The sequence below is a fragment of the Podarcis pityusensis genome (genome assembly GCF_964106645.2).
Source record: "Podarcis pityusensis genome assembly, chromosome: 7".
NCBI lineage: Eukaryota > Metazoa > Chordata > Lepidosauria > Squamata > Lacertidae > Podarcis > Podarcis pityusensis.
In genome coordinates, this window is record NC_138031.1 from 556,335 (window position 1) to 583,853 (window position 27,519).

The 27,519-nt window shown below is 54.9% G+C and overlaps 1 protein-coding gene and 1 long non-coding RNA gene across 8 annotated transcripts; one reads left to right on the plus strand and one right to left on the minus strand.

Annotated features, from left to right (window-relative positions):
• Positions 1-254: 254 nt before the first annotated feature.
• On the plus strand, positions 255-25,522 carry GRINA (glutamate ionotropic receptor NMDA type subunit associated protein 1). Of its 7 annotated transcripts, none has more exons than XM_081013992.1 (9): positions 16,688-16,747; positions 16,843-17,036; positions 19,198-19,547; positions 19,822-19,881; positions 20,025-20,137; positions 22,678-22,878; positions 23,088-23,216; positions 23,635-23,778; positions 24,341-25,522. In XM_081013992.1, the coding sequence occupies exons 2-9, from the start codon at positions 17,023-17,025 to the stop codon at positions 24,488-24,490; spliced, it is 1,161 nt and encodes a 386-aa protein (XP_080870118.1). In that variant the 5' UTR covers positions 16,688-16,747; positions 16,843-17,022; the 3' UTR covers positions 24,491-25,522. The 7 variants fall into 7 exon arrangements, with proteins under 7 accessions (XP_080870122.1, XP_080870121.1, XP_080870124.1 ...); XM_081013993.1 differs by having other exon boundaries at positions 16,846-17,036; XM_081013997.1 differs by lacking the exon at positions 16,688-16,747 and adding an exon at positions 18,028-18,210 and having other exon boundaries at positions 16,893-17,036.
• On the minus strand, positions 17,045-22,664 carry LOC308481538. The gene is made up of 3 exons (XR_013988740.1): positions 21,600-22,664; positions 20,800-21,131; positions 17,045-18,044 (listed from the first exon to the last, which is right to left on the minus strand). It is a non-coding gene; the product is annotated as an uncharacterized lncRNA (long non-coding RNA).
• Positions 25,523-27,519: the final 1,997 nt, after the last annotated feature.

Here is a 27,519-nt window from a genome sequence, read left to right on the forward strand (position 1 = left end):
GAGCGCAGCTTAGGCTGCCCGAGAAGCCCCCTGCGCTGCCTTGGGGCCGGATCCGGCGCCCGCCGGGCTGGTGGCGCAAGCTGCCTCCGAGGTGCGCTTTCCCTTGCCTGCCCGGAATCCAGAGCCGCAGCCAGCCTCTCCGAGGGGGCGGGCGGGCGCGTGGGGTTCTCTTTCTGGTCGGGCGGCGCTGCTGCGCCTCCCCCTCCCCCCCCGACTGCATTTGGCCTCCTGGCCACGCCCCCTCTCGCTGACGCTCCGCCCCCGCCCGGGAGGAAAGCCCCCCCGCCCCCTCCCGCGCAGCGCCGCCGCCGCCGCCGCCATCCCTCGACGCCGAGCTGCGCCAGGCGAGCCGCGGAGCTGCGCCCAAGCCCGTCAGGTGAGCCCGGCGGGGGGGGGCCAACAGCGCTGCGGAGGGGGCTGCGCGGCCCTAGCCGGATCCTAAGCCCCCGCGGGGGCGGAGAGGTGATGCTGCGGAGGAGCCGCGGGAGGGGGGCGGATGCAACCTGCCGCCGGGGAGGGATGCCTTGGTGCGCCACACCAGCGGGAGCCCGTCGCGTCACCTGGTGCCCCCCCCCATTCCTGCAATGGGGTCCTGGTCGCGGTGTGTTGTCGGGCGGGGGCCGTCGAGCTGCCCCGCGGCGTCCGGGGCTGGAAGGCGAGGCCGGGGGCGAGCCTCCTCCTGGGGGGGGGGGCTCAGCCCCTCTGGCTCTCCCCGGAGGCCTGCAATGCGGTGGGGCGGGAGGGGGGTCCGGGCCGGGCGTGGCACCCCCCTCCCGGGTTGGGCGAGCAGCGCAGGTGACCCTGGAGGGGCTCCGTCGAAGGATGGATGGAGCCGGAGAGGAAGGAGGAAGGGGCGACGGAGATTTTATCCCCCCCCCCATTAAAACCAATTCCAGCCTCACCTGCCTTTCCAGCAGCCCCCTAAGGTAGCCGAAAAACCCAGCGCGGCCTGAGCAGCATCAGAGCAGAGGCAGCGCCCCCCCCCCCGAAAACACGGGATTAAATCGTAAAGGAAACCTGGCCCAGATGAGATGCAGGCGGGCAGGGCAGGTTGGCTGCCTCCAGTATTGAAGGCTTTCTGGCATAGGAGCCAACTCCGGGGGGCCGAGGTCCCTTGCCCCCCCCCCATAAAATACTGGAGAAGCTTCCCCCCAGTTGATGGGCATTGGCAGTCAAGTGGTGTGCATGAACCCTGCCTTGTGATCGATTATGTGGGCCTGGGCTTACCCGCCCCTCCCGGGTATTTTATTCAAGTTGGCACCCCTGCTCTCTGGCTTTTCCTTTTCCTTTCGTTTGTTCCGAGGGGAATGATTTGTAAATGAAGAGGCCTTTTTGTCTTTTTAGAAGGCGGGTGGAGGGAAGGAGGGTCCTGGCACCAGGTGGGGGTTCAGGGAATAAACCCCAGGCTGTGGGTGTGGGAGGAAGAAGCCAGGAGGAAAATGAAGTCGTGTGGTTCCTGTTGTTGGTTCTTACCGCTATATCCTTGATCTGCCACTCTGTCCCCCCCCCCTTTGAAGAAGGCAGGACACAGGCAGGCAAGAGAGTCTGATAAAGACGGGGTGGTGAATCTCTCTCCCCCACTGGCTGCCCCCCTCCTGTGGTTTTGCAGCTGGCTTGGCCTTGCAGGAGTCAGGCTCAGCCTTGCTGTGAGAGAGGAGAGTTGACTGGCATGGGGGCCCTCAGATGTGTCAGACCACAACTCCCATTTGCCCCAGGGAACTTGGCCTCAGGGGGGAGGGCAGGTGTCATTCACAGCATCTGCTGGAGAGTACCAGTGTGCTGCGATGCGGGTGGAGCTGTGGTCTAGACCACAGAGCCTAGGACTTGCCCTGATTGGCAGTTCACCTGATTGGGTGAGCTCCCATTGCCCGGTCCCTGCTCCTGCCCACCTAGCAGTTCGAAAGCACGTCAACATGCAAGTAGATAAATAGGTACCACTCCGGCGGGAAGGTAAACGGCGTTTCCGTGCGCTGCTCTGGTTTGCCAGAAGCGGCTTAGCCATGCTGGCCACATGACCCGGAAGCTGTACGCCGGCTCCCTCAGCCAATAAAGCGAGATGAGCGCCACAACCCCAGAGTCATTTGCAACTGGATTGAACTGTCGGGGGTCCCTTTACCTTTACCTTTACCAGTGTGCTACAATCATGGTGGGTGATTGGACACAGCCCAGTTCCTCCTTGGTGCAGGGTCTGGGGTCCCAGGAGTGGGCAGGCAGGATCAGAGCCCCTGTGCTGAGTGCCTGGGCCTTGGCACATGTCCTCCCTGTAGCTGGGGGGGGGGGGGCTGATGTGTGTCCCAAATGCAGCAGCTGCCTCTTGTCAGCGCTGGCTGGGCAAAGGGTCTTGGCTTGCCACGCTGGCTAGTGGGGAAGTGGCGCAGAACCAGGATGCGGCAGCCCAGGGCCCAGATGACTTGGGTCCGTGTGGCGGTGGCTCCAGGGTGCCCTGATGGGGCAGGGAGGACGGGTGCTGCACCAGAAGGTTGCCTTGCTCAGTGTTTGGGAAGAGGAGGCTGCTGCCCCCTCCCAGCTGCTGGCTTCCCCCAGGAGGAGGAAGGGGCTCCCGTGCTGCTGCGGCTGGGGGGTGGCAGAGCAGCCCACCCAGGACTGGGGTCCCTAATGGAAGCCGAGTGTGGCGCTGAGTCTGCCCTTCAAAGAGTTGGAAGGGACCCCAAGTTTCACCCAGAGCAGCTAAAGGTCCTTGGCAAGTTTGCTGGTCCCACAGAGCAAAGGACCCCGAGGGAGCGGGGCCACATTTTAGGGGGTCTGCCTGTGTTTCTGAAGCTGGGAGAGAGGTTTCAGACTATACTGAACTCTTCAGGTGTTCAAGGCGTACCATGCAAGACAGATTGAGGGTTGGAACTTCTACATTGGACCATTTTCTGTCTGCCTTGAATCACCTAGGTGTGCAAAGGATGAGGGGAGGGGAAGAATCTCCTTGCCAGGTAGAGCAACCATGTCAGCAATGAGAGTGCAGCATCCGACCCTTGGCTCAGACTTCTCAAGAAATGAGACAAGGGGCAGCCTTTTGCTCCAGATTTTGCTGCATTTCTGGAGTCTCTGTAAAAAAAGGGGGGGCTGTCCAGGACGGTGAGATAGAAGGGAGATGGGATCCAGATAGGCAGAGAGTGGAGAGTGTCTGGTGGAAGGAGGGATTGGGGCCTTGTGTGGGGGACAAAGGGAAAGCAGCTTGATCTTGTGGAGAAACAGGTGCCTTCGGGGCCCAGTTTGTTTAATGGCCCCTTGGAGCCATTTGGAGCTATTAACACTTGGAAGCTGCTTTGCATGTGTGCTTTATTTTTAAAAAAGAAAGCAAGCAGAATATGAACAGAGCACATTCCTTGCCAGGCGATGCTCTCCGCCACAGATAAAGCGAGGGGCTGTTGCTCTCCAGATGGCAGAAGAGAATTCTGGGATGTTCTCCTGTGACGACACTGAACATGCTGCTCGCTCGAGGGGGGGGGGAATATCTTCTTGTGCATGGATCTCTCTGGGAGGGAAGAGTGCAGTCACACGCTCCGTGTGCTAAATGGGGCTGCTTTTCATGCACGGCGTCAATGCACAACCCCGCAAAATGTGCAGAGAGAGGCACATTGCCATATATTATAGCGCACATAAAACATTCCATCTCCGGGGAGGGAGGGAAGGGAGGGCCGGAGAATCTATTGTGTTGGATGTGGAGGTGCTTCTAAGGCAGGCATCCCAACCTTCGGCCCTCCAGATGTTTTGGACCACAATCCCCATCATCCCTGACCACTGGTCCTGTTAGCTAGGGATCATGGGAGTTGTAGGCCAAAACATCTGGAGGGCCGCCCGCCCAGCCTGTGTTCTGGTTTGGTTTCTTTCTAGGTGCTTAGGCTGGATTTGGGGTTTAGGTGCTGGTCGGTGCCCTGAAGTCTCTTGGCTGGTTCCCACAATGCCAGACGTCACGTAACACATTTCTGGATTGGCTCCCGGCGTCTGTCATCCTGGTCTCCAAGCACAGTTTCCAGAGTGCAAGACACTGAGAGTTGAGAGGGGAAATCATGGCTAGACAACTCAGGAGAACCCTGCACTTGAAGGGGGGCTTCTGGGGCCACAGAAAGGGGGTCTCCCCCCCCCCACTGGTATGACTTGAGCCTTCAGCCGCTGTGTGAGGCTGGTCCCTCTGGCCAGGGCATGGGAGGAGGTACAGAGTGGAGCTGTGTGCCCCTTGGAGCTTCTCTGTGTGGGTCATCCTGTCCTGCTGGCTGGGCCCTTCCTGCAGAAGAGCTGCTTTGGCCTTGGTCCCTTTGTGGCTCTGAGCTTGTGGGTTTGTGTTGTGCGTTGCCAGGCCTCTGTCCCGGACTGGCCCTGCAGTCTCCCCCTGGCCAGGCGGGACACCCCAAGAATTGGTCTTTCACTGCCAATCTCTTCAGTGGCCCTTCAATCCCAGTCCATAATGAAAGGCCGCAGGACTGGGTTGGGCTTGGAGAGAAATGCTGCCCTCCGTGGGCCCAGCAGAGGAGGCGAACCGCTCTAGCTCCTGGCAGGGATGCCAGTTAGGACCCAAGAGCCCTTGTGGGGGCGCTGGGCAGCAGGGGGACATCTAGCCGGACCCAGGAACTTTGCCACTAGAGCTTCCCTTGGCAATGGCTTATCCGCCTTTGCGGAAAGGACCCCCACCCCCAGAATACCCCCCTGCCGCAAGCCTCGTTTTTAAAAAGAGGGGGCAGCTGATGTTGCTTTTGCTCTTTGCCGGTGGGGAGGGGGGGCCCTTGGGGTTTCTGTGGTTTAGGTGAGGCGGAGAGATCCAAGGTCCCTAGTCTTTGCTGCCCTCCGCTCCTGGTGGCTGATTCGGCCGGGGGCATTTCAGTGCCCTCTCCCCGTGGTGGGTGGGCCGAGCGAAGGGATTAGGGTCGCAAAGCCAGAAATAGGCCCGGCCGGGAATTAGGGCGCCTTAAGCTCAAAGCGGATTACGAGCCGGGGGGGGAGGGGACGCCGTAGCCCCCCCCGTCCTCGGCTGGCGCTGCCACCCGTAGGGGTCTCTGTGCGCCTTGCGTGGACGCGGAGATTGGTGATGCAGCGGCAGCAGTGACAGGTGACAAGTGGTGGCCACTGGGATGTTGCTGGGACGCTTGGCCCCTCTCCCTCCACAGCCTCCCTGGAGGGGGGTCTTTGGCCGGCCTCCTTCCAGGCGACCCCTGTTTGGGCTTGGCGTCTCTGCTGGAGGGGCTTCTTGGTGCTGCAAGTGGCACCAGCAAGGGCTCCTTCCTTCCCAGCTGACTGGGGTGCCTCCTTCCCCCCCCCCCGGCAGTTCCCAGTCTGCCATCATCCGTTCTCAGTGAGCCTGGAGCAGCACCCTCTCTGGGGATGGGGAAAGGAAACCCCTTTGGGTGCCCAGGGGGCTGCTTTGGGGTCCCTCTTGGGCCAAGGAGCAGGGGCATAATTCTTGGCCAGCTGCAGCCCCCCCCAAGCCTCCCCCCTCCCCCAGTGCAGCCAGCCAACCTGCACCACCCTGGCCTTGTTTCAGTTCTCTGGGAAAGCGTTGGAGCCCAAGTTTCCTTTTCTACAAACAGCTGCCTGGTCCCCTCCTAGTTGCTGACAGAAGCTAACAAGTGCTAGGAATGGGGACTAAGGGGAGGGGGCCCGAGGGGGGGGTGCGTGCGCAAAATGCTGCCTTCCTTCCTCCCTTCTGTCTTGCAGCTCCTGGCTAAGTGGCACAACCAAGTTGTGCCCGTAGCTGTGGACCGCAAAAGTGGAATAACATGTCCCTTGCCGCTGGCACAGCCTGGCATCTTCTCTGTGCACCCTCACCAGCCCCCCTGCTTGGTCTGAAGGGGGGGAGGGAGAAACACACACACACACCCCCAGTTTGCTAGGGCGTTATCATGGACTGCTGCTGCTGCTATCTGGGGTCCTTGAGCAGGACATTCCATGCAGAATTCCTCCTTAGCTTATCTGTTTGCCCTTCCCGATTATCTGGGGTCTGCCTTGCCTTGCGTCTTGTGAGTGGTCTCCCACTTTCATTTCCTTAAATCCATGCTCCAGGGCCAGCTTCCCTGCCAAGGCTCAGGCTGCTTCCTTCAGCTGCCCAATCATTGCTGCTCCATTGCCAGCTGCGAGGAGGAGGAGGAGCAGTGCTGCAGTGGCCTTTTCATACTGCGGGGAGTGCTGGGCTCTGCCTGCTACGTTCTGTTCACACAAGCAGGCAAGCTGCGTCTGCTGCGCGGGGGGGGGGGGGGGCTTTGACCTCAGCACACGTTCACCAGAACCCCAGTGGGGGTGATTTTACAACCCTGTTTTAATTTTTAAAATAAAGCTTTTAATCATAGTTAACATTCCCCCCCGCCTTTTTTAATGAAAGAGAGGTGTAGCACTGTTGAATCAAAAGAACAAAAATGGAATTATAGGACATCCCCCCCAATGTTGCAATGGACCTTTGCTGAGCTGCGGTGGGTTCAGTCTGCCGACACTTCGCTGTCTGCATCAAAGCCATGCCTTTTTAAAAAAGACAGAAGGCACTGCTAAGGAACTCCTACTTGGGGACTTCCCTGGCTTTTTTCTGGCCCATGTAGGACCAGTCTGGAAAGTTAGCCTTGGTGAAGACTTGACGTTTTCATCCCCCAAAAAGTTTTTGAGTTTCCATTGAAATGAGGCTGTATTTTAATATTTTAATGTTGTATTTTAATCTTGTTTTTAAGTTGTATTTCAATCAATTTGTTTTTATATCGAGTGTTAGCCGCCCTGAGCCCGGTCTTGGCTGCGGAGGGCGGGGTATAAATAATTTTTTGTTATTATTATTATTAAGGACATCTGCCCTGGCAGATTTGTGGTCCTCATCTGTTCCTCCGACAAGTTCCTGTCATCTGGGAAAGTCCAAAATTGGGAAAGCACAAGTTTAGCATGACAGTGTAAAGTGGATCTCCCATGAAAAGTGAGCAAACAGTGTCACACTCAATGCTGGTTGTGAAAGAGCCCTGAAAGGGTCACATGGTGGGTGCAATTTGCCCATTTCATAACAGCTGTCTTGGTCTTGCAAAACAAAAGTCAAGGCCCAAGAGACAATCTGGCCCCTGTCAGTCTATCCAAGGAAACAGCCTTCTCCTCTAATCCGAACAACTTCAATTACTCAAGCACTTGATATTTACTGTTTGGGGCCAATAAAGCATTTCATCGGCTTGGTCTTGTTGCGTATACAGTAGTTCAGATTGTGCTCATCAAAGGCAGAAGAGCGCTGCCTCCTCAAGGGACACACAACCCAGACTGTGTGACACACACACCCCTTTCCCTCTTCGCACACTGTGCGCCTTCAGCCAGGCCTGGCCGCGTTTGCACATTGCAAGAAGTCCGGGTGGCTGGCTCAGCTGTGTCCACTTGGGAGCAAGTGAGGGGGGGTTCCTTTCTGCCCGGCCACTCTTCCCCAGATGTGAGGGGAAGAAGCAAAGCACAAGACCGCAATTTATTTAATTTATATGCCACCTTTCCTTGCCCCTTTTATTTTCCCAACAACCCTGTGAGGTAGACTAGGCTGAGACACTAGACTGACTCATGTTCACCCAGTCCGCTTCGTGGCCGAGTGGTGATTTGAACCTTGATCTCCCCAGTTCTTGCCTGTGACTCTTTTGTAAAATGACTCCTGCTATTGCACCACTACTTGGAGAACTGACTGCCGCTTCCTGTGACCCCCAAATCGGGGAGCCCGGCTGGCTTCTCCCTAACAAGCCAGGGCTTACAAGGCGGCAACAAGACACTGTCGGAGGCCAGCTAGTGATTCAGACTTTCTGGGGAGAATGAAAGTGCAACCCTGGGTTCAAGATGTCACAGAAAGCCAAGGTCCGTTGCACTTTCTGGCTTGTTGCTCAGCCCCGGCGAGAAGCGGAGCAGGAGGGCCGCAGCAGGCGCCCCTGTGTGCTCCTCTTTCCTGGTAAGCTGGCAACCCCGGCAGCTTTTCTCATTTGCTGGAAGAAGAGGCTGAACCTGCACACTCTGCTTGCAAATTGCGCACCTTGAATCCGCTGTGTCCTTGGGATTATTTGAAATCCTCCCTTTCTCTGCAGACAGAGCAAAAACCAGAGCGAGCTTTGCGTCCTGATCCTGGGCATCGTTACTAAGAGGGAAGTCCTGTTGACTGAAGGAGGACTTTGCTCCAAGGAGGTGGACTTGAGGCGGAGCTCAGGACCTGTTTCCGGGAATGGCAAATTGAGCAGCTTCTTCAAGCAGGCTCTAGACCAGTGGTTCTCCACCTGTGGGTCCCCAGATGTTGTTGGACTACAATTCCCATCATCCCTGAGCTCTGGCCTTGCTAGCTAGGGGTGATGGGAGTTGTAGTTCAACAACATCTGGGGACCCACAGGTTGAGAAAGGCTGCTCTAGACTTTGTGCCGGTCGGGCTGCCAGGATCCTGAAGGGCATCTGCAAGTGGCTATTTTGGCAAGGCGTTGAGGCCCAAGCATAAAGAGGGTGCCCCCCATATGCTTCCTGTCTGTCACTGCCAGTTAGGGATGGAGTCCTGCTGCTGCTTTGTCAAGAGGGTCACCCCCCCTCCATCGCATCTTGAGAGGAGTAGATGCAGGATCCCCTGAGGAGATGGAGGGGCTGACAGCAGCAGGCCCTTCATGGCAGCAGGAGGAGAGCAGCTTCCCTGGAGAGAAGGAGGCTTTGCTGGGCTCAGCTGGGATTCTGCAGAGGACTGTTGTGGCTGTCATTGGACCCCACAGGGGAAAGGGAGAGGCACATGTTGTTGATCCAGGCTGGCTGGTGAAGAAGAGAAGGCTCCTGTGAGCAGCTGGGCTGAAGCACGGGGCTCCACCTTGGGCCGCGTGTGGCCTCTGAGGCTGGTGGTGGGCTCAGCTTGGGGGTCCAGGGCAGGCTCATGCTGGTCCCCAGAAGCGAGAGCTTCCTGGCAGGGAGGTGGGAAGATGCTCCCCTTTCCAGCATTGCTTTCAAAGTTACAAGTGGGGAAGCAGGAGCGTTTTTGCAGCTTCTGCCCCCGCAGGAATGTCCGGCCTGTTGCACACGGGGCTGGTGGTGTTGCTTGCCCTTTGAGAGTGTGTGGCACAGCACATTTGCCAGCTGGGCAGGACAGGCAAGTCCAGAGAAATCGAGGGAGGGAAGGGGGCAGGTGCCAGCCCAGTCGTGGGTCAAGTGGGAGGGAAAGAGGGGTCTAGTTCCGGGAATTGGAGGGGGGGACACCCAACCACCCTTTGCTCCATTTCCCGCAGGTAGACAGGCTTCCCTCTGGCTCTGCTTTCCATCCTGTGGGGCCTTGAGCTCTCCCCAAGGGGTGGGGTGGGAACTGGGAGCAGATGGGGGTTCTTCTTCCCCAGGAGGATCACGTTGGCAGCTAAGGAGGCTGCTGTCGTGCTCCCAAGGTGAGGGCTGGTCTCAGAGACCTCTTGTGTCATGAGGAGCCAGCCAGACATTGAGGCTGCCAGAGGGCAGCGGTCAGATTATTAACTGGAGTGAGCTGATGGGCCTCTCACTTGTGAGCCAGTGTGGTGTAGTGGTTAAGAGCGGTGGACTCTGGTGAACCAGATTCGCGTCTCCGCTCCTCCACCTGCAGCTGCTGGGTGACCTTGGGCCAGTCACACGTCTCTGAAGTCTCTCAGCCCCACTCACCTGAGACTCCTTCAGGTAGTGATAAAGCGGGATATCAAATCCAAACTCTTTTACTTGCCAGCATAAAACAAATGTGGAGCAGCTTCTGGTGCTTTTGCAGGCTCAGGTTGAGGGGATGGTTTTGGTCCATGAAGCCCTCTGCAGCTTGAGATCAGGAGGACCCCTTGCACACACACCCCGATCCCGCCCCAGTCTTTAGAGTATTTATCAGAAGGCCCTCTCCAGGCTCTTCCTACTCCCAGTCAACATCCCTTCAGAAGTGAGGAGGGCAGTGCTTGAAAATAGTGGTCCCTTGGTTCAGATATCTTAGTATGTGGGGGGGGGGTGCCTTGGAAGGGAAGGGCTCTAATATTATCTTGGTGTGCTCTTCCTACTGTGGCTCAGCTGGTTCCCAGACTCTGGACTTGAGGCACAAGGCTAACATGTTTTTTGTCCTCTTGTGAGCGTTTAATTAGGTCACTCCGTGATCTTTTGCTCCTGGGCTGCTCTCTTCCAGCTGCGTTTCATGGATTGCCTGCCTGCTTTTGCTGCTGCTTTTGCTGCCTGACTCCTTCGCTGGTTCACACATAGTGCCAAGCCACGGCTTGGCAGACCAAGAACCTGCCACTGCAAGTTGCTGCTTTCCCCCAAGTTTGTTCTGTTTACAGCTGCTCTTGCTCCTTGTCAAGGAAGTGTGTTGGGTTTGCACATGACATCAAGCCACAGTTGACAGAAACCATGGTTGTGAGCTGACAACAAACCATGGTTAAGCCGCTGGGCAGGGTTTGGGTGACCAAGCAAACCATAGGTGAAATGAACCATGGCTTGGCATTATCTGTAAACAAGGCTTGTTTTGAATCTGTCATGGTTCGTCACCTTGAAAACTCCTTAAGAGCTGGAAGACGGGATGTGCATTTTAGCATACATTTAGGACCATCCTCAACCTGATTTGGGGGAGGGGGAATCTTCATGCTAGACTGTGCAGCACTCAGCCAGCCGCCAAGACACGGTGGAGTCCTTGTTTTCTTCGCTTACATAGGGACCCGGAAGTATCTGGTGAAAGATTGCATTAGGTTCCAGATAAACAGCTCAGATTTCCTCCAACGCCCTACCTTAGCCAGAGCAGAGTAACACACCCGGTGCGGGGAGAGGCAGGAGGACATTTGACCCCTGGGATCACCAGCAGGATTAGGCCAGCCTTGCCTGGTGGCCTTGAACCGTTCCGGTATCCCTCCTGGGCCCTGGCATCCCTGTGGGCAAAAGGCTGACTCGGAGCTGAACAGAAAGCAGCCCTGCCCTGCCCTTTGAACTGGGCACCTGGCCCTGGACTGAATCCAGGCCGTTCCCTTTCCCTCCCCTCCGTCTCGGATCCAAGGCAGACAAGATGTCAGCTGCCTGGCATCTGAGTTTGGAAAGTCAGAATGGGGCATAGCAAACGGGCTGGGGGCATTTAACCCTCCCTTCTGTGTCCCTGGCTGGAAAGCACCCAAGGGAATTGTTCCTTCTGGCGGGGGGGGGGGGGAGGCAGCTTCTGATAGGGAGTGGCTTTCTTTGGGAGGAAATGTTAAAGTCTAGTGGCCTCGATCCTGATTCTTCCTCTCCTGCTCCACATTATTTTAAACCCCCAAACTAAGCTCGCTCATTGAATGCCGGTCCCAACCTGGCTGTGTTCCTGTGTGTGGAGGAGCTGATCTTTCTGCCATGACTCTGATGCTCTTATGAGTCACCTGCTGCTCAGGAGTAACTAAAACTATTAGTACTAATCGGTAGTTCAGTTCTCTCCCTCCCTCCCTCCTTTCCATTTGGCACCATGAAGAGTTTTCTGGAGGCAGCGTCAGGGAAGGAGGGGCTGGTCACTTCTGTCTCTTCCACCCCTTAGGGTGGTTCCCCGTTGCAGTTCCTATGGGAGCCCATCTCTAGGGAGAGACAATGGCCTTGTGGGGAAGAGGGGACGGCCGAGCGACCTGGCAGCCTTGGGAGTGGCTATCTGATGCGCAGGCAGGCTTGCAACAGTCCAGAGGTGCCCAGAATGACAGCTTGAAGGGGGGGGGCATGGCTGCTGGATGCAGAGGACTGTCCAGACTTTATCTATCTCTCAAGGAGGAGATGAGGAACTGCCCAGGGGATCTGTTTGGGGTACTGTGGAGGCATGAGGATAAGTCCTTAGGGATCCCTGGGTTGCCCCCTGGCCAAGCTCATTTTGGGAAAGCCGACAGGACTTTAATTCAGAAAGTACACTGGGAAGAGTTTAGAACAGGAGTCAGCAACCTAAGGCCCATGGGCCACAAGCAGCCCACAAGGGTCGTTTAACCGCCCCCGAACCAAGCCTCCTGCTCAGTGAGTCCCCCCGCTCTGTGCTAAACTGGTGCAGTACGGCACGGGGACTCGCTTCCGCAGCGCCGGAAATCGTGTCTGTGCAGACGCAGATGCCGGAAACTGCGGTCGCAAGTGCAGTCTGGCCCACAGAGGGATCTCCGCTGGAGTGAACCGGCCCAGGTGAGGTAAACCTTGCCAACCCCTGGTTTAGAAGAAAAAGGGCAACAGGGAGGAGCATCTGATAGGCTTCAGCACCCTCTCTGTCCACCTGGGTGTTGGGGACATCTGACTTTTAGCTGCTACCCTCTGAAACAGGATGTGTGCCTTGGTGGAACAAGAGGAGAGGGTTTCTCGTGGGTCAAGGAGCAGGAATAAATGGACAGGCCTCCAAATAGGGAGTTGTAGCAAGTGGAGTCTCCCAAGGATCAGTCTTGGGACCTGTGCTTCTTAACTGTTCATGGTCAGTTAGCGGGGAGCAGTGGGGTTGCCAGGTTTGCAGATTGTTCAGGGTTGCTAGAACAAAAAGAGATTATGGAGAACTTCAAAAGGAACCCTCTCTCCAAATGGAGTGAATGGGTGGCAAATGGCAAATGCAGTTCAATGTCAGAAAGTGTGAACTGATGCACATCAGGGCAAAAAATAAATAAATCTGAATTCCACATAAATGTCCCTGGGGTCTGAACTGGCAGGGATTGTTGAAATTGCAACGAAAACTGCCAATATTGTAATGCTAATATACAAATCTATGGTGCAGCTGCATATGGAATACTTTGTACAGTTTGGGTTGCCTCCCATCCAAAGGGACATCATAGAGTCGGAAAAGGTTCAGGAAAGTCCAATCAAAGGGGATGGAGTCCCATGGAGAAAAGCTGCAGCACCGGGAACTTTTCAGTTTAAAGAAAAGGGACATGACAGAAGTTTGTGATACTATGCATGGCTTGTGGAAAGTGGGTAGAGAAATGTTCTTCCCCTCTATCACCTAATACCAGAACTCACGGACGTCCAATGAAACTGAATGTTGGAAAATTGAGGACCAATACAATAAAGTCCTCCTTCTTGCAGAGCACAGTTAAATGATGGCACTTGATCAGTGTTAGAAACTCAGATATATAAGCTAGGTGCCAAAATGGTTCTTTAAACCAAGGTTAGAGTCGCCAAAAACAGAATTTTGCCATTTTGGGGCAAGACTAAAGTCTTATTTTTCAACGGATGGACTGACTGTGATTGATTCTCAGTTAAACATCTGGCTGGTTCCAATGACAACCCTGAGCTCGGTTAAGAACTTTGAGAACTTAAAGAAGAAAAGTCACTTGGCCCAGGGACAGTCAACTTATACACCGGCCTATTCCTACCCCTTTTTCTTAATGGTGACAAGGACCATTCATAACATAAGAATATTATGCACAACTGTGAGCAGGGGGGTGGGGTAACTGAAGACAAATGACAATAATTAGCTATAACTTTGTTCCCTGCTCAGACTGCACAGAAAAAGCATTTTGATTCCTGAAATTCATTCTGATTCTGCAGATAAAATATAATGGATAGAATTCTACAGGATGGAGTATTAGTCGAGATCCAAGGATCCCTAGGCATGCGCCTCCAGATGGTGGAGATGTCAGGTCCCACGAAAGAAAAGGAAAAATGTGGAGGGAAGAGGGAAGCAGGAAAACTCAGGACACTTCCTTCTTACTGCTAGAATGTTCTTAAGGCCTCGGAGATTCCCAAGAAAAACCAATGACCCTCCCTTGCTGGAAATGGCTAATGCGGCTGTAAGTCGTTGACAGTGGAATGTGGGGTCATTGTCTTCTGGGGCCAGGCTGGGCTCTCTAGGTTCACAGGGTTGCAGTTGACAGCATTGCTGAATTGAATTTGACGGGGGGGGGGGGGGCTCTTTGTGGGCAAAGAGGAGCCCTGTCCAAGTGGGGAGGGACAGCTGCTCACTATCTGCCGCCGCAGCTGCTGCTGTTCCTCCAACTTAGACAAGGACCTGGTCCTAACAAACTTGGCACGTGTGCAAAAGAAAGTAAAATCTGGTCACAATTAACCTCAAAAGAAGAAACTAAAATGAGGAAATCAGTTGCAAAGAGTTATTCTTCTTCCTGCTGCCAATTATAGTAGAGTGCCTGCAAGTTATTCCAGTCCTATGGCTGTTCTCCTCTGGTCGGCCACTGCAGGCCGGGAACAGGAAGTGTGCCGGACCTCCCTTGCTTCCCTGCTCAGCCTCCCCCAACCTGCTCCCCTCCAGATGTGGGGCTGCAATTCCTGTCACACACCCCCCAGCATGGCTGAAGGGAGTTGGGAGTCCAGCTTTGTCTGAGTGGCCAAAGTGCTCCACGTAATACGTTTCCTCTGCCGCCTCTCCAAATGGAGACAGGAGGCGTGTGAAGGCAGGGCATTGGTAGCCAGAGATGTTGCTGGCCAGCCGGGTGTAGGCAAGAGATGCTGAGGTTCAGCTGTACTGGGATGGGGTGTCCTCTGAGGAGCAACTGGGTGTCCCATGAGGTGCCTGAAGAATATGCTTGAATTGCCCATGACAACTCCTTAGAAGGCAAGTTTGCACCAGCTGCTAATCTCCAGGAACAATTACTCTGTGATTACTTGTTCTTGTGAATGTGTGGGGAAGACAGATGGTTGTGTAAAGTCTTTGCACTGGAAGCAAGTGGGGCATTTCCCCTTGATAGCCGCCTGATGAGGCAGCGGAAGATGTTCTAAAGAGGTCCAGAAGCAGCCTGCAAAAAGGACAGGGTGCAACCCCACACCCCACTCCTGGAAATAACCTTTGGGCAATTGCAGGTCCACTAGGAAGAGGCCCCAGCTTCCTTTTTCGCAAGGCATAAAGATCTGGACCCCTCACCGATTGTGTTCTCTCCTTGCATGGAGTCTGGACTTGAAGGAGAAGGTCCCCGGGGTGGAGAGCTTGGTGTTTTGGGCTTCTTCTTTGGCGCTGAACTGCAGGCGGCAGTTGCTGTGATTCTGAGGGTCTCAGGCAAGGAGAAGTGTGTGAAAGCAGAGCATCTTGGCGGAGGAGAGTCTCCAGGTGTCATAAGAGCAGAAGAAGAGCCAAAGGAGGGCTCCTGGGATTGGCTGGGCACAGGAATACCAAAGAAAAGACAATGGAGAGATCCGGTCTCCTGTTTTATTAAAGAAAGGGGTAGACTCACAGCAAGTCTCCCAGCCTTTGCAGACGCAGGATGGACACCACAGCAAGGAGACCTCGGTTTGTCCGCACCCTAGAAAATGTTCACACATCCTTTATACACAAAGCAGCATCCGTCCCTCTGCCTAGGACTCCCCGTTGCTTCACCTGCCCACCAGAGGGCAGAGGCAGCAATAGCCAAATCTTACCATCAGCTCCCCTTTCTGGGCTCAGCCCAGCACCGCAAAGCCCACAGATAAGGAGAACATCCAAGCCAGTCTATTAGCCTGTGTCAAAGCAAGCAAATATGAGCATATATGAGCTCACTGCTACAACCACTACCAGTTAATTGTGGGGTTGACTACCATCATGGCGTTAGGGAAGCTTTCAGAACAGCTCAGCTTTGGTTCAACACCCTGGATGAGGCCCACCTTGTCCAGCCTCCTGTTCTCACACTGGCTAGATGCCTGTGGGAAACGCACAGGTCAGATTCAAACACAAGCCCTCTCCCCTCTTGCGGCTTCCAGGAATGGCTATTTTGAAGCATATACTGTTCCCAACTGTGGAGACAGAGCAGAGCTGTCCTGGCTAGTAGTCACGGATGGCCTCCTTTGCCCAGTCCTCTTTGGAAGCCGTCTCACTTGGTGGCATCCCTGCCTCCTGGGGGAGGGAGTTCCACAGGTGAACTCTCCACTGTATGAAGAAGGACTTTCTTTGGTCTGTCCAGAATCTTCCCAGATGCCACGGCTAGTTCAGGACACAGACCCTGACTTTAAGGAGCCCAGAAGAGTTTCCTGCAGCCGTCTTGCGCTGATGACTTCAACACACCCTGTTTTGATGAGCTTCACATCCTCCCCTTTGTCTGCCCTTCCTGTGCTCCTCATGAGAGTGCCCCAAAGGAGGCAGAGTGGGGGGTTGGTTGGTGGGGGTCCAGAGCCTGCAAGAGCGCTTTGGCCCCGAGCCACCAGGAAGGAAGGCTGCTGAGAACGAAGAGGGGTGGCTGTTGGTGGCTGCTATGGCAACAGAGGCAGGAAGAGAACCCGGCCTCCTTGGCAGCAGTTGGGCGCTGCTCCTGCCAGCCGCCGGGGAGGGTGTGGCCGCCTTGGTCCTGGCCTGCTGGGCGCTCTCTGCATGTGCCAGGCAGGCCGCAGAAGGGCCGGCTGCCGGAGCAGTGTAGGGAAAGCTGCTGCCAGGGGGGTGAGAAGGGCCTTTGTGGAAATGGGGGCTGGGCCAACATGGCAGAAGACCCCTCCCTCCAGTTGCCTTCTGCTTGGTGGTTAAGAGCATGGGCACAGAGCCCAAAGACCCTCTTGGCCCCAGGTTGCAAAAGCTCAGCTGTGGAGGTGGGCAGGGCAAGGGGGTCTTGGATGCCTCTCTCGGCCAGGTAGCCCAGAGGGAGGCAGGCTGGTTACGCGGCCGAGGGTTTGTGTGTGTGCCCAGAGGGTCTCTGGTGTGGAGATCAGCCCTTCCCGTGCTTGGCCAGGAGAAGGCTGCTCCCCAGGGAGCTGAGCAGTGGCCCGGCGGGGGCAGCACCTTCTCCTCCTGCCCCTTGGCAGCCCCCTGGGGGCGGGTGTGGGGCTGGAGCCAGGGGCGCAGGGGCTGACACGGCTGGCTGGGGCTGGCCTGGGGGATCACTTTAGAGTTCACCTCTCCCCTTGGCGTCCTGCTTTTCTTCCAGGGAGCTCAAAGCAGCCTGCATGGTCTCCCCTCCCCACGTTCCCCTCTCAGCAACCCTGCAAGGTAGGTGAGTGTGACCTGGGCCTTGCCAGCCCTGCTCCTGCGCTCTGACCCCAAGCCAGTTGCTCCACTTCAATGGGTTGTTCTCTGCTTTTCAGCAGATTCTGAGGGCTGCCTGGGGAGACCAGCCCCTCCCTGGAGACCCTCTTCCTCCTCCCCTGGCAAGGAGATCTGGGAGCAGAGCAGCAGCAGCAGCAGCAGGAGGAGGAACCCCGGCTCCTGCCGTGTTTGAACCACCGCTTGCTTGTACCTTTGGGAGACCAAACTCCGGAGGGCGGATGAAGACCCAAGTGTGGGTCACGCCGGCACCCCTGTTTTTTATTCTTGTCTGGGGGGAGGGCTGGTTAAAAAGAGGACAGCAGAGAAGAGGGTGGGAGCCAGGTGTGAACTGGGGTGCACTTCTGCTGCTCATGGCTTTTCAGTCCTCCTCCCATGGGGGGGGGTCCTGCAGGGTGTTCTGCCTTGGATGCCGGGGGGGGGGGTGCTGTGTGCTTTTGTGGCTGCTGTATAGTTGCCAGTGCCACCCTGCCCCCTCCCCATTTACTTATGAGCTATGAAGAAGGGAGGGGGGGGGGAGTTTCTTATTTATTTATTGCATTTTTGTCTCACCTTTCTCCAAGGAGCTCAAGGTGGGATACAGAGTTCTCTTCATTTAATCCCCACAACAACCCAACGGGGCAGGGTTGGGCTGAGAGGCAGGGACTGGCCCAAGTTCACTGGGTGAGCTTCATGGCCAAGTGGGAGGACTTGAACCCAGGTCTCTCCCAGGCGCTAGCCTGACGCTCTAACCATTATACCACACCGGCTCAACTCAACGTCCCTGAGGAGAAGGCTCAGCAGATTTCTTGGGGCAGGCAGTTCCCCAGGTGCAGTGCTGAAAACGCCACCGTGCGCCTTCTCGGCCAGAGCATCTCGGGTGGGCATGTGGTGGCGAAGGAGCCAGTCGTATCTGGGTTGCATTGCTGCAGGCTCCCTTGGGAGGAGAGTCTGGACGCTTCAGGCAGCGCAGAATTCTGCCCCCAGGATGTTGGCCTGAGCTGCGTCTGCGGAGCTGGCAACTTCCTTGCTGCTCTGTCCCCAACCGTGCCAGATTCGCCTTTGGCAGGGATGCTGGGCAGGCTTTGGAGCTGCCTCCTGGCCTGCTCCCTGCGCCTTCGGGGGCTTTTCCAAGGGTGCTGAGGCTGCTTTTTGTGATTGTTTTGCTGCTGATGTTGCTGGGTTGCTTCCCTTCTCTCCCTGGTCTCTGTAAGTGCTTTTTCATCGCTCCTTGTGGTGCTTTGCAGGTTGTTTGTTAGCCATCCTGGGGAGAAGAGAGTTTGAAATAGAAACAAATCAGATCTGTGCAGACAGGATCTTGGTGTTGTGCAGCCAGCACTTTGAACTGGACCCAGAAATGAACCGGATGCCAGTGAAGCCGATACTTCATGCTCTAAAAATCTGTATGACTTTGGAAGAACCGTGCAAATGTAGGTTTGATGCCAGGGGTGGAGCCTTACAGGTCCCTGAGCATCTTGGGCACTTCTGGCCCTTCAGTATCCCTGTTCCAAGTGCTGGTGCTGAGTGCCAGGTGATCAGAACATCGGCCTCCACACCACCCAACCCACATGCTCAGATCAGTGCTGGAGGCTCTGCTTGCCGTCCCCCCCAAGGACGTGCATTAGAGACAGGGCCTTCTCTGCAGTGGCCTCTCGCTTAAGATGTTCCGTTTCCTTCTTCAGTTGCGGTGTTTTAGGTGGGATTGAAACCCCGCCTGTGTTGTGTGGCTTTTAATGGTTGCACTTGATGAACAGTGTCGTTCTGGAAATGTTTCTTATAGGGCTGGACTGTATTTCACTGGATTGATGGGCTGGTGGGGTTTTGTATTTTACAAGTGTAGTTGACCGGTATTATTTTTGATGGTCAGAGCCATTTTGACCGTCTGCACATGCGCAAGCGGCGAAACCCGGAAGTAACACACTCTGTTACTTCCGGGTCGCCGCAGCGCGCAACCCGAAAATACTTATCCCAAAGCTACTTCAACCCGAGATATGACTGTAAGTAGCAATAGCAGCCGTCCGTAGGCTTGAGAAAGGACGGGTGGTGCCTGGTCAAATGTCTAAGTCCTGAGCTGGATTTTGTGGCCAGGGGCTGCCTCTTGGAAGGGGGTGGGCTCTGCTCAGAACCTTGTTCCTCCCCCGGCTTTCATTTCCCCAGGTCTTTTCCGCCCTCTGCATTCTGCCCTCCTTCCTCTCACACCCATCTTTGTAAAGAAATCACACCAAATTATGTGAAAAATGGGCTCTTAAATTGTGGGAATATATGTGAATGTACTGTTTGGTTTGCACCATGTGAGACTTCTGGGCGGAAGGGGAGGGCATTCCCCCGGACCCCCGCTCAATCTCGGGTGGGCTGCTGAGGGTGGTCTCCCTCTGCACTGCTTGAAGTTGCCAACCCTCTGTCTCTCCCCTCTGCAGCCGCGAAGTGGTGGGAGACCCGGCCGAGATGTCGCATGAGAAGAGCTTCCTGGTGTCTGGAGACCCCTTCCCTGGGCAGCAGCCGCCTGCGCCACCTGGCTATGCCCAGCAGCCCTACCCAGTGGCTCCCTACCCGCAGCCCCAGCCGGTGGCATACGGCCAGCCCGGATACCCGCAGGGCCCCTACCCGGTTGCTGCACCCTACCCACAAGCGGCACCCTACCCCCAGGCACCCTACCCCCAGGCACCTTACCCCCAGGCGCCCTACCCGCAGGGGCCCTATCCACAGGGGCCCTATCCACAGGGGCCCTACGCCCAGCCGCATCCTGGAGTCGCTGTGGACCCAGACTGTAAGTAGCCCGCTTGCCCGCCCTGCTGCAATGGTGGGGGGCAGGAAGGGGGGCTGTGGGGTCTCTGCTGGGGTGGCAGAAGAGCTGCTCCTGTGAGCCAGGGGCAAGACCACCTGGCCCTTGCAGGCAGGGAGCACTCTCCCGCCTTGTGGCTGCTTCCGTGGGGAGCTGGGCTGCCCCCAAGGAGCCTGAGCAGCGTTCCCTAGGGGGCGCTGCTCTGTGGCCCCCTCCTCAGTCTCCTCTCCTCTTCTCTTGCTGCACTTGTGCCCCCCAGCTGGAGCCAGGCGCCCTGTTTATGTGGTATGGAGAGGAGGCACCGCAGACTCTAGGATTGGTGAGCGCCCTCATCACCCCTGCCACGGGCTGGGTGAGGGGGCAGGAGGAAGAGGAGCTGCTGTTGCTCCCTCTGGAATCTGTAGGGAGAGCTGCCGGGTGGGGAGCCCCTGCCTGACTGGCTGCGCTGCTTCTCGTCCCCAGCGCCCGTGCACAGCAACTACCATGAGGATGGGCCGCCCTCCTACTATGACAACCCGGATTTCCCCCCCACCAACTGGGAGGACAAAACCATCCGCCAGGCCTTCATTCGCAAGGTGAGTCGGGCTGTGGGTGTGCAGGGGCTGTGGGGCTCCTGCCCTTCTCCCTCCCTCCCTCCTGCCTCTGGCCCGGGCAATGGGGTGCAGTCAGTGTGGTGTAGTGGTTAAGAGCAGTGGACTCGTAATCTGGGGAACCGGGTTCGCGTCTCCGCTCCTCCACATGCAGCTGCTGGGTGACCTTGGGCCAGTCACACTTCTCTGAAGTCTCTCAGCCCCACTCACCTCACATCGAGTGTTTGTTGTGAGGAGGAAGGGAAAGGAGAATGTTAGCCGCTTTGAGACTCCTTCAGGGAGTGATAAATCAGGATATCAAATCCAAACTCCTCCTCTTCAGTCCAGTCCAAGTGTGGCAGGAAGCCCTGGAAGTGCTGTGGCTGCTGGTGGAGGAGGAGGAGGGGCTGGCAGGGCGCAGACCCTCATTGGCAGGGAAGGGTCAGACCCCCAAGAAGCTGGATCTGATAATGATTGGGGTTTCTTTGCATGCCACTTTCCCCTAGTTAAAACTGCAATCAAGGCAGCTCACAACATGAAGAGAGTCACATAATTCCAAAAATGGAACAATAATAGACAATGAATAAAAGCATGTCACAACATACACAGCCAAACTAAGTCATTACTCTTGACATCCATCTGTCTTGGGAGACAATGGAGGAGCCCACCTTTGGGGGTGATGTCACTCCGTTGGAGACCGATACGGGAGAGACATGTTTTGCTGCATCTGGGGCAGAGGAAGACGTCTGGTTGTTGTGCTGCTGCAGATGCCAGGGGGCCTTTCTTCTCTCTGCGCTCTCCCCCCCCCCCCCGTGGCCATTCCTCCTCTGGTCACTGCTGTGGATGCAGGACCCGGCTGTCTCCAGGCACTGCGCTCGTCTGCAAAGGATTCTCACGGGGTGGAGCTGATGGTGTTGCCAGGCTTCATTTGAGACACAAGGTCTAAAATTAATACCAAAAATGGGAAACGAGCGAGGACCCAACCAAAGAAGAACGGCAACTTACCATATTTTTTGCCCTATAGGATGCACTTTTTCCCCTCCAAAAATGAAGGGGAAATCTGTGTGCGTCCTATGGGGCGAATACAGGCTTTCGCTGAAGCTTGGAGACTGAGAGGGGTCGGTGCGCACCGACTCCTCTAGCTCTCCAGGCTTCAGGAAGCTATGAACAAGCCTGGGGAGCCCGCGGGAGTTCCCACAGGGCTCCCTAGGCTGCGGATAGCAGCCTGCCGCCTGGCGCGAGGGGCGCCCTGAAGCAGCGCGCCCCTCGCGCCGGGCAGACATCGGCCAGCCCCACAAGCTCGGGGGACGGGGAGGCGGAGTGCCGCCATACCGCTGTTCCCCGATCTGGTTTGGTTTCCCCGACCTGGTTTTTGGGGGGAAATAAAGGGGGGGAAATTTCCTTTATTTCCCCCCCAAAAAACTAGGTGCGTCCTATGGGACGGAGCGTCGTATGGGACGAAAAATACGGTAAGTTGACAGAATATGCACAACTTGCAGACTTATATAGAATAAGAGAACAAGAAGAACACGTTTAAAGAAGATTGGGAAACGTTTGTTGAATATATGGGAAATAATTCTGTACAGCTGAAAACACCGGCAGCATTAAGATAAATTCAACAGTGTAAATAAGTTTTGATGGATGCAATAATGGAATACTGAATGGTGTAGTTTTCGTAAAATATGCAGGGATTTATGATATGTAAAATGAACCGTGGAAAGAGAAGAAGTCATTGATATCTCAAGGGTGTAAAATTAGTATTTTAAATTGTAAAACAGAAAATTAAATTTAAAATTTATATACACACACACACACACGGCCTAGGACGCACATACCTACAGGACCGCCTCTCCTGGTCTGCCCCGCGGAGGACCTTAAGGTCCACAAATGACAACACTTTGGAGGTCCCAGGTTGCAAGGTGGTTAGATTGGTCTCAACTAGGGCCAGGGCATTTTTAGTACTGTTCCTGACTAGGTGGAACGCTCTGTCACAAGAGACTAGGACCCTGCAGGACTTAACATCTTTCCGCAGGGCCTGCAAGACAGCGCAGTTCTGCCTGGCCGTTGGTTTGGACTCAGTCTGACCCTTATGTTTCCCTCCCCTTATGGTCTTGATCTATGGGCTACTATTAAAATGAGGCTGCATTTTAAATTGTATTTTAACCTGTATTTTAAATTGGTCCCCCCCCCCATTATGTTTTTATTGTAATTTTACTGGTGTGTGCCACCCTGAGCCCGGCTCTGGCTGGGGAGGGCAGAGTATAAATAAAATTTTATTATTATTATTAATCTATCTAATACCAGAAATCAGTATCAATAACAGCAAAATTAGCATCTCCAGTATTAAATCTTGACACCAGCGGAAGCCCCTGAGCAATGACCGTAGGTGGTCCATGCAGTCCAGCTCCCTGCCTCCCGCAAGGGGCAGGAGGCACTGAAGCAGCTGCTGCCAGGGGGGGGCACTCACCATGTTTTGGGCGCTGCCTGCTCTGCCCCCCTGCGTGGCTCTGGCTGGCGTGACGCAGGCTGCCTTTGTCCCCCTGCAGGTGTTCCTGGTGCTGACCATCCAGCTGTCGGTGACCTTTGCCTTTGTGGCCATCTTCACCTTCGTGAAGGGTGTCAAGGGCTTCGTGCGGAGGAATGTCTGGACCTACTACGTCTCCTACGTCTTCTTCTTCATCTCCCTCATCGTCCTCAGCTGCTGTGGGGAGTTCCGGCGCAAGCACCCCTGGAACCTCGTGGCCATGGTAAGCGGGGCAGGGGGCGCGTGGTCTCGGGGGGCAGCTGCTGCTGCCATGGATTGAATTCTGAGTTTGAAAAGTCTTAGAAGCCTGCCTTGGCCTAGCCAGGCAGGCAGGCAGCAGAGATGGCTGCCCCTTGACTCAGATATGGGGGGATGTGGGGCCTGGATTGAGGCTCACTGCTGAAGGCGCCTGCCTCTCCTCCTCCTCCTCAGTCCATCCTGACCCTGAGCCTCTCCTACATGGTGGGCATGATTGCCAGCTTCTACGACACGGACGCCGTCATCATGGCCGTGGGCATCACGACCGTCGTCTGCTTCACTGTCGTGATCTTCTCCCTGCAGGTTGGTGTGTCTGCTCTGCTCTGCTTCCCTTGGGGGGGGGGACAAGAGGCACTGTTTCTCCCAGTGTGAGCGACTGGGTTGCCCAGAAGCGCACCTTGGGCTGTTGGGTTGGCATCCAGGGGGGCTGTGAAGCCAAAGAGGCCTTTGCTCTTCTGGATTGTGGGTGGGTGGGGATGGCAGAATTGGCACCCAAGAGATTCCAGGCAGCGATGGCTGCGCGGGGGCTCCTTTCCTGGGGCTCTGCTTTGCTCCCTACGTCTTTGGACCCAATGGCTTCTTGATGCAGAATAAGACCCTGCAAAGCAGGCTGAAGGGCCACAGGTCAGGCAGCGTTGGGGACCCTGGCATGTGGGGCAGGGGGCCTGGGCTGTGGGGTGCTGCCTGACCTCTGTCCCGGGGCTCCTCTCCTCGCTTGCAGACCAAGTATGACTTCACCTCGTGCCGAGGGGTGCTGATCGTCTGCCTGGTGGTCCTGTTCATCTTCGCCATCCTTTGCATCTTCATCCGGAACCGCATCCTGCAGATTGTCTATGCCTCCCTGGGCGCCCTCCTCTTCACCTGCGTGAGTCTCCCCGCGAGCGCGGGCCCCGAAATCCACCGGCCGGGCAGAAGGGTTTTGAGAATTAAGGGGAAGGAAGGTGCCTCTGAGGCCCCTCCCTGTTCAGCCCAGGGATCAATAGCCAATCTCTGTTCGAAAGGCCTTCTGTACAAAAGACAGCTCCTGGTTGTCCCCCCAGATTTCGAGGAGAGCTTTTTAGCTCTTGCAGTTGTCAGGTAACAGGTAGTCGGAGCCTGTTGTTGATCTGCTGCTGGCCACCCACCCAGAGATCTGTCAGCAGATCCCGATCTCCCCAGCCCTAAGTTAGAGTCCCTGTGGAGCCCCTCCTTCTCCACCCCCCCTTCACCCACCTGTGCTGCTGGAAAGAGCACCTGCCCGGCCCCCCCCCTCTTCCTCGGATGCTGAGGGTCTGAAGGCAGCTGAGACACCACCCCAGGCCCAGCAGTGGAGGGGGTGGGGGTTCCAGAGGAAGCAGGCTGGGGGGCCTGGGGGCGGGGTGGGGCGCAGGCCCCTTTGGCTCTCCTGGGGCTTCTTGTGACCCACGTGACCTGCTTTCTCCTTGCAGTTCCTGGCCATGGACACCCAGATGATCATAGGGAACAAGCAGCTGGCCATCAGCCCGGAGGAATACATCTTTGCGGCCCTCAACCTTTACACGGACATTATCAACATCTTCCTCTACATCCTGGCCATCATTGGGCGTGCCAAGGAGTAGGCCGCCCTCTGACCCCTTCAGGGGCTAGTTCCTTCCAAGCCCTGTCTTTTGTTGTGGTTCTCCTCCTTTTTATCCCCCCCCCACGTGGGGTCTCCCCCGCCCCTCCGCCCCGGTTTTTGTTGTGTTCCTGCCCGTCCCTTGAGTTTGAGTTCATTGCCTCTTCCCCCCCCCCCCCCGTCTTGTGCTTTTCTGGGGAAGGATACCTGAAAAGAAGGGGGAGTCCAAGGTAGCCAATGCCCCCCCCCAACCGGGGAGGCAGCGCTCACCTCCAGCCTGCCGTATGCTGGTGTCAGTTTTTGGAAAGGAAGGGCTCCTCTGCCCTGCGTCTCCCTTGGGCTGTGCAGAGTTCGGAAGAGGATGTAAATACGCTGTGCTTGTCTCTTTTGTATTTTGGTCTAGAAATGCTAATTTAATTTTGAGGAATGTCCTTGTCTTGGGCGTGCCACTCACAGCCGCTTCTTCCTGTGGGTACAGGGCTGTTCTGGGGCTCTGGACACACGCAAACCGCCCCCTGCCTCTTGGCTGGCAGCGAGGTTCCCCACCCCTGAATGATACTGATACGGGTGCCGCTTCCTGTCCTGCCCAGGCTGGCCTCCCACGTTGCTGGGCTCTCCTGTTCCAGCCACTGTGGGGGCTGAGTGCCTGGATGATGCCCATGTCCGTTTTTACAAATATCGTCCAGAAAAGTAGGGTGGTTTCTCCCCTCTAGCTCGGGGGGCAGAGACTGCTCAGCTGCCTTTTCTCAGGCTCCCCTTGGGGCGTGCGGGGAAGAAGCCTTCCTTGCTCCTGGCCCTCAAACACTTTGCTTTTATACAGAGCTGTGAAGTCTCCTGACCCTTTTTGTCTGGGGACCCTGTACCCCATCCTTCCTTCTCCCCTTCTTCTCCCCCCTCCCTGCCCCCCGCAATCTGGCTGGCTTTAGGGGGACCCTGCACTACTGCATGCTGAGCAGCCACTACCGTGCCCCCGGGGCCAGCCTCTGCACTAAACTGTCAAAATAGGATGTCCTAATAAAAGTGAGAATGTACCAGATATCGATAGTCCTCGGTTCTGTCTTTGGGGCTGGAGGGGAAAGGTTCTTTTCAGCGCTGGGGGTGGAATGCTGCAGGGCCAACCATCCCTGCAAGGAGGCTGCAAGGCGGGACGCAAAGACCAGGAGCCTCTAGAGTCCTGGGCCTGCATAGGGAGTAAATCTCTGGGGCTGAACCTCTGCTGTATATTGAGGGGCTGCAATGAGCACAGGAATGCACACATCCTGCAGCTGTTGGCATGTTGGCAGGCACCGGCGGCTGCTTAGGGGAGCCAGCTCAGAGTAATTGGATTTGCCCCAGATGTAATGTGGCGTGTCCAGGTTAATACAGCAAGTTTCGAAGCTGCTGCTGCTGTGCTATTGTAGTAACAAAGAGCTGCAACTCCAGCGCTCCTTGGAGGAAGCTGTGGCAGTTCTGCAAAGAGGGCTGCCTTTCTCAAGGGCTCTGTTCCCCTTCCCCATCTCAGCTTGGAATGCTTGCGCTGCCCCCACCCTGCCCATTTCCTTGTATGGTTTATCACTGGCACCATCTTTTCCGCCAAATGAAAAGAAGCTCAGACTGTCATCCCCAAACACCAGCAAAAGATTTCTCGGTAGCTGGACATACAGACCTACAGTTTTTAAGCCCTGGTCTAGTATTGGCTGAAAGATAAAACAGATTTTAAAGAACGTATATATTCAGGGCAATTAGGCAGGATTTATGAAAAAACACAGGTTTAACATCAAATATCCAGAAACCTTTCAAAAACAATTCTCTAAAGTTAGAAGCCAGAAAGCATTTGACAGAATGGAACAGAAGTACTTATTTCGGGTACTGCAAAATCTAGAACTAGTGTCAAATCTTGTTACATTTGAAGGGAGGAAATGGCCATTTAACAAATAACTTGGGCGCAGGCAATATAGCATTGGTATTTTAAAAAATCCAAGTGGTTGACACAAGTAAGGAACTTTGAAATTATCCAAGATTGCAAAGCGTTAATCAAACACTACCATTCTAAATGAATGCAACAAATAATTAAATATCTGCCTAGGTTGGAAAATTTGAATTTCTTCTGGGCTGGAAGGCCAGTTATAAAAATGAGCAAAATGCCACAGAACGTCCTTGTATTATTAAATATTGCACTTAGCAATTTCTTACTTAAGAAATTGTAATTTTATTTACTTTCCTGGGGGGGGGGGGAGCATAGGGTAACCTAAAAAACCCCTTACCAACAGTGATTAGTAGGAAGATTTGCATTCCCAAATGTAAAGTGTTAAATTACCACTCTTTGTTAAATTACTACACATTGGGGCATTATAAGAACATAGTTTGAGAAGTCTTGCCACACAAAACAAATACATTTATCAACTAAAATTGTCCGACATAATAGTAGGAAAGATCTTGCAATAATTAAATTCAAATCCCATTACTAGAGTCATTTGTAAGATCTGGAGAGAGTTTAGGAACAAGTTAATCCCAAGCTACCTGCTTCTTGCTGCAGTCTTTTAGAATATGGAATGTGAGGGGAAAGACCAGTTAGTTGAAATCCTGGGAAAGAGATATGACTAAATTAAAGTCTGTGATGGAAGAAGAGTTAACATATTAAAAACATATTTGATTTATATACCGTCCTGCACCCGGAGGTCTCAGGGCGGTTCACCAGCTGAAATGTGAGATTGATTGGAAATAACTGACTTTTTATGAAAAACTTAAAGATAAGGCATAACACATCTAGACTTCAGAGATGGCATGAGTTCTTGAGTTATTGGTCTCAAATATTTATTGATTTATCCACCCATCCACCCTTTCCCCTCAAGTCCTTGACCAGGTTACAACCATTTAAAATACACCACTGAAACAGTTTTGAAAACCTTGCAGATACAAAAAAACAAAAAGCTGCAATCACAAAAAAAATGGGTTGGTTAATTATGTGAATAATCAGAGAATTAATCCTCATGACGTAATTAAAAGCTAAAGTGGGAAATAATCAAATTTATTGTATACCAACAGAAAAATGGA

What these genes read in the sequence shown, in the direction of transcription:
- GRINA (XM_081013992.1), top strand. An exon ending in AGTCGCTGTGGACCCAGACT is followed by an intron (nt 19,548 to 19,821) that starts GTAAGTAGCCCG and finishes TGTGCCCCCCAG; the next exon opens with CTGGAGCCAGGCGCCCTGTT. An exon ending in CCTGGAACCTCGTGGCCATG is followed by an intron (nt 22,879 to 23,087) that starts GTAAGCGGGGCA and finishes CCTCCTCCTCAG; the next exon opens with TCCATCCTGACCCTGAGCCT.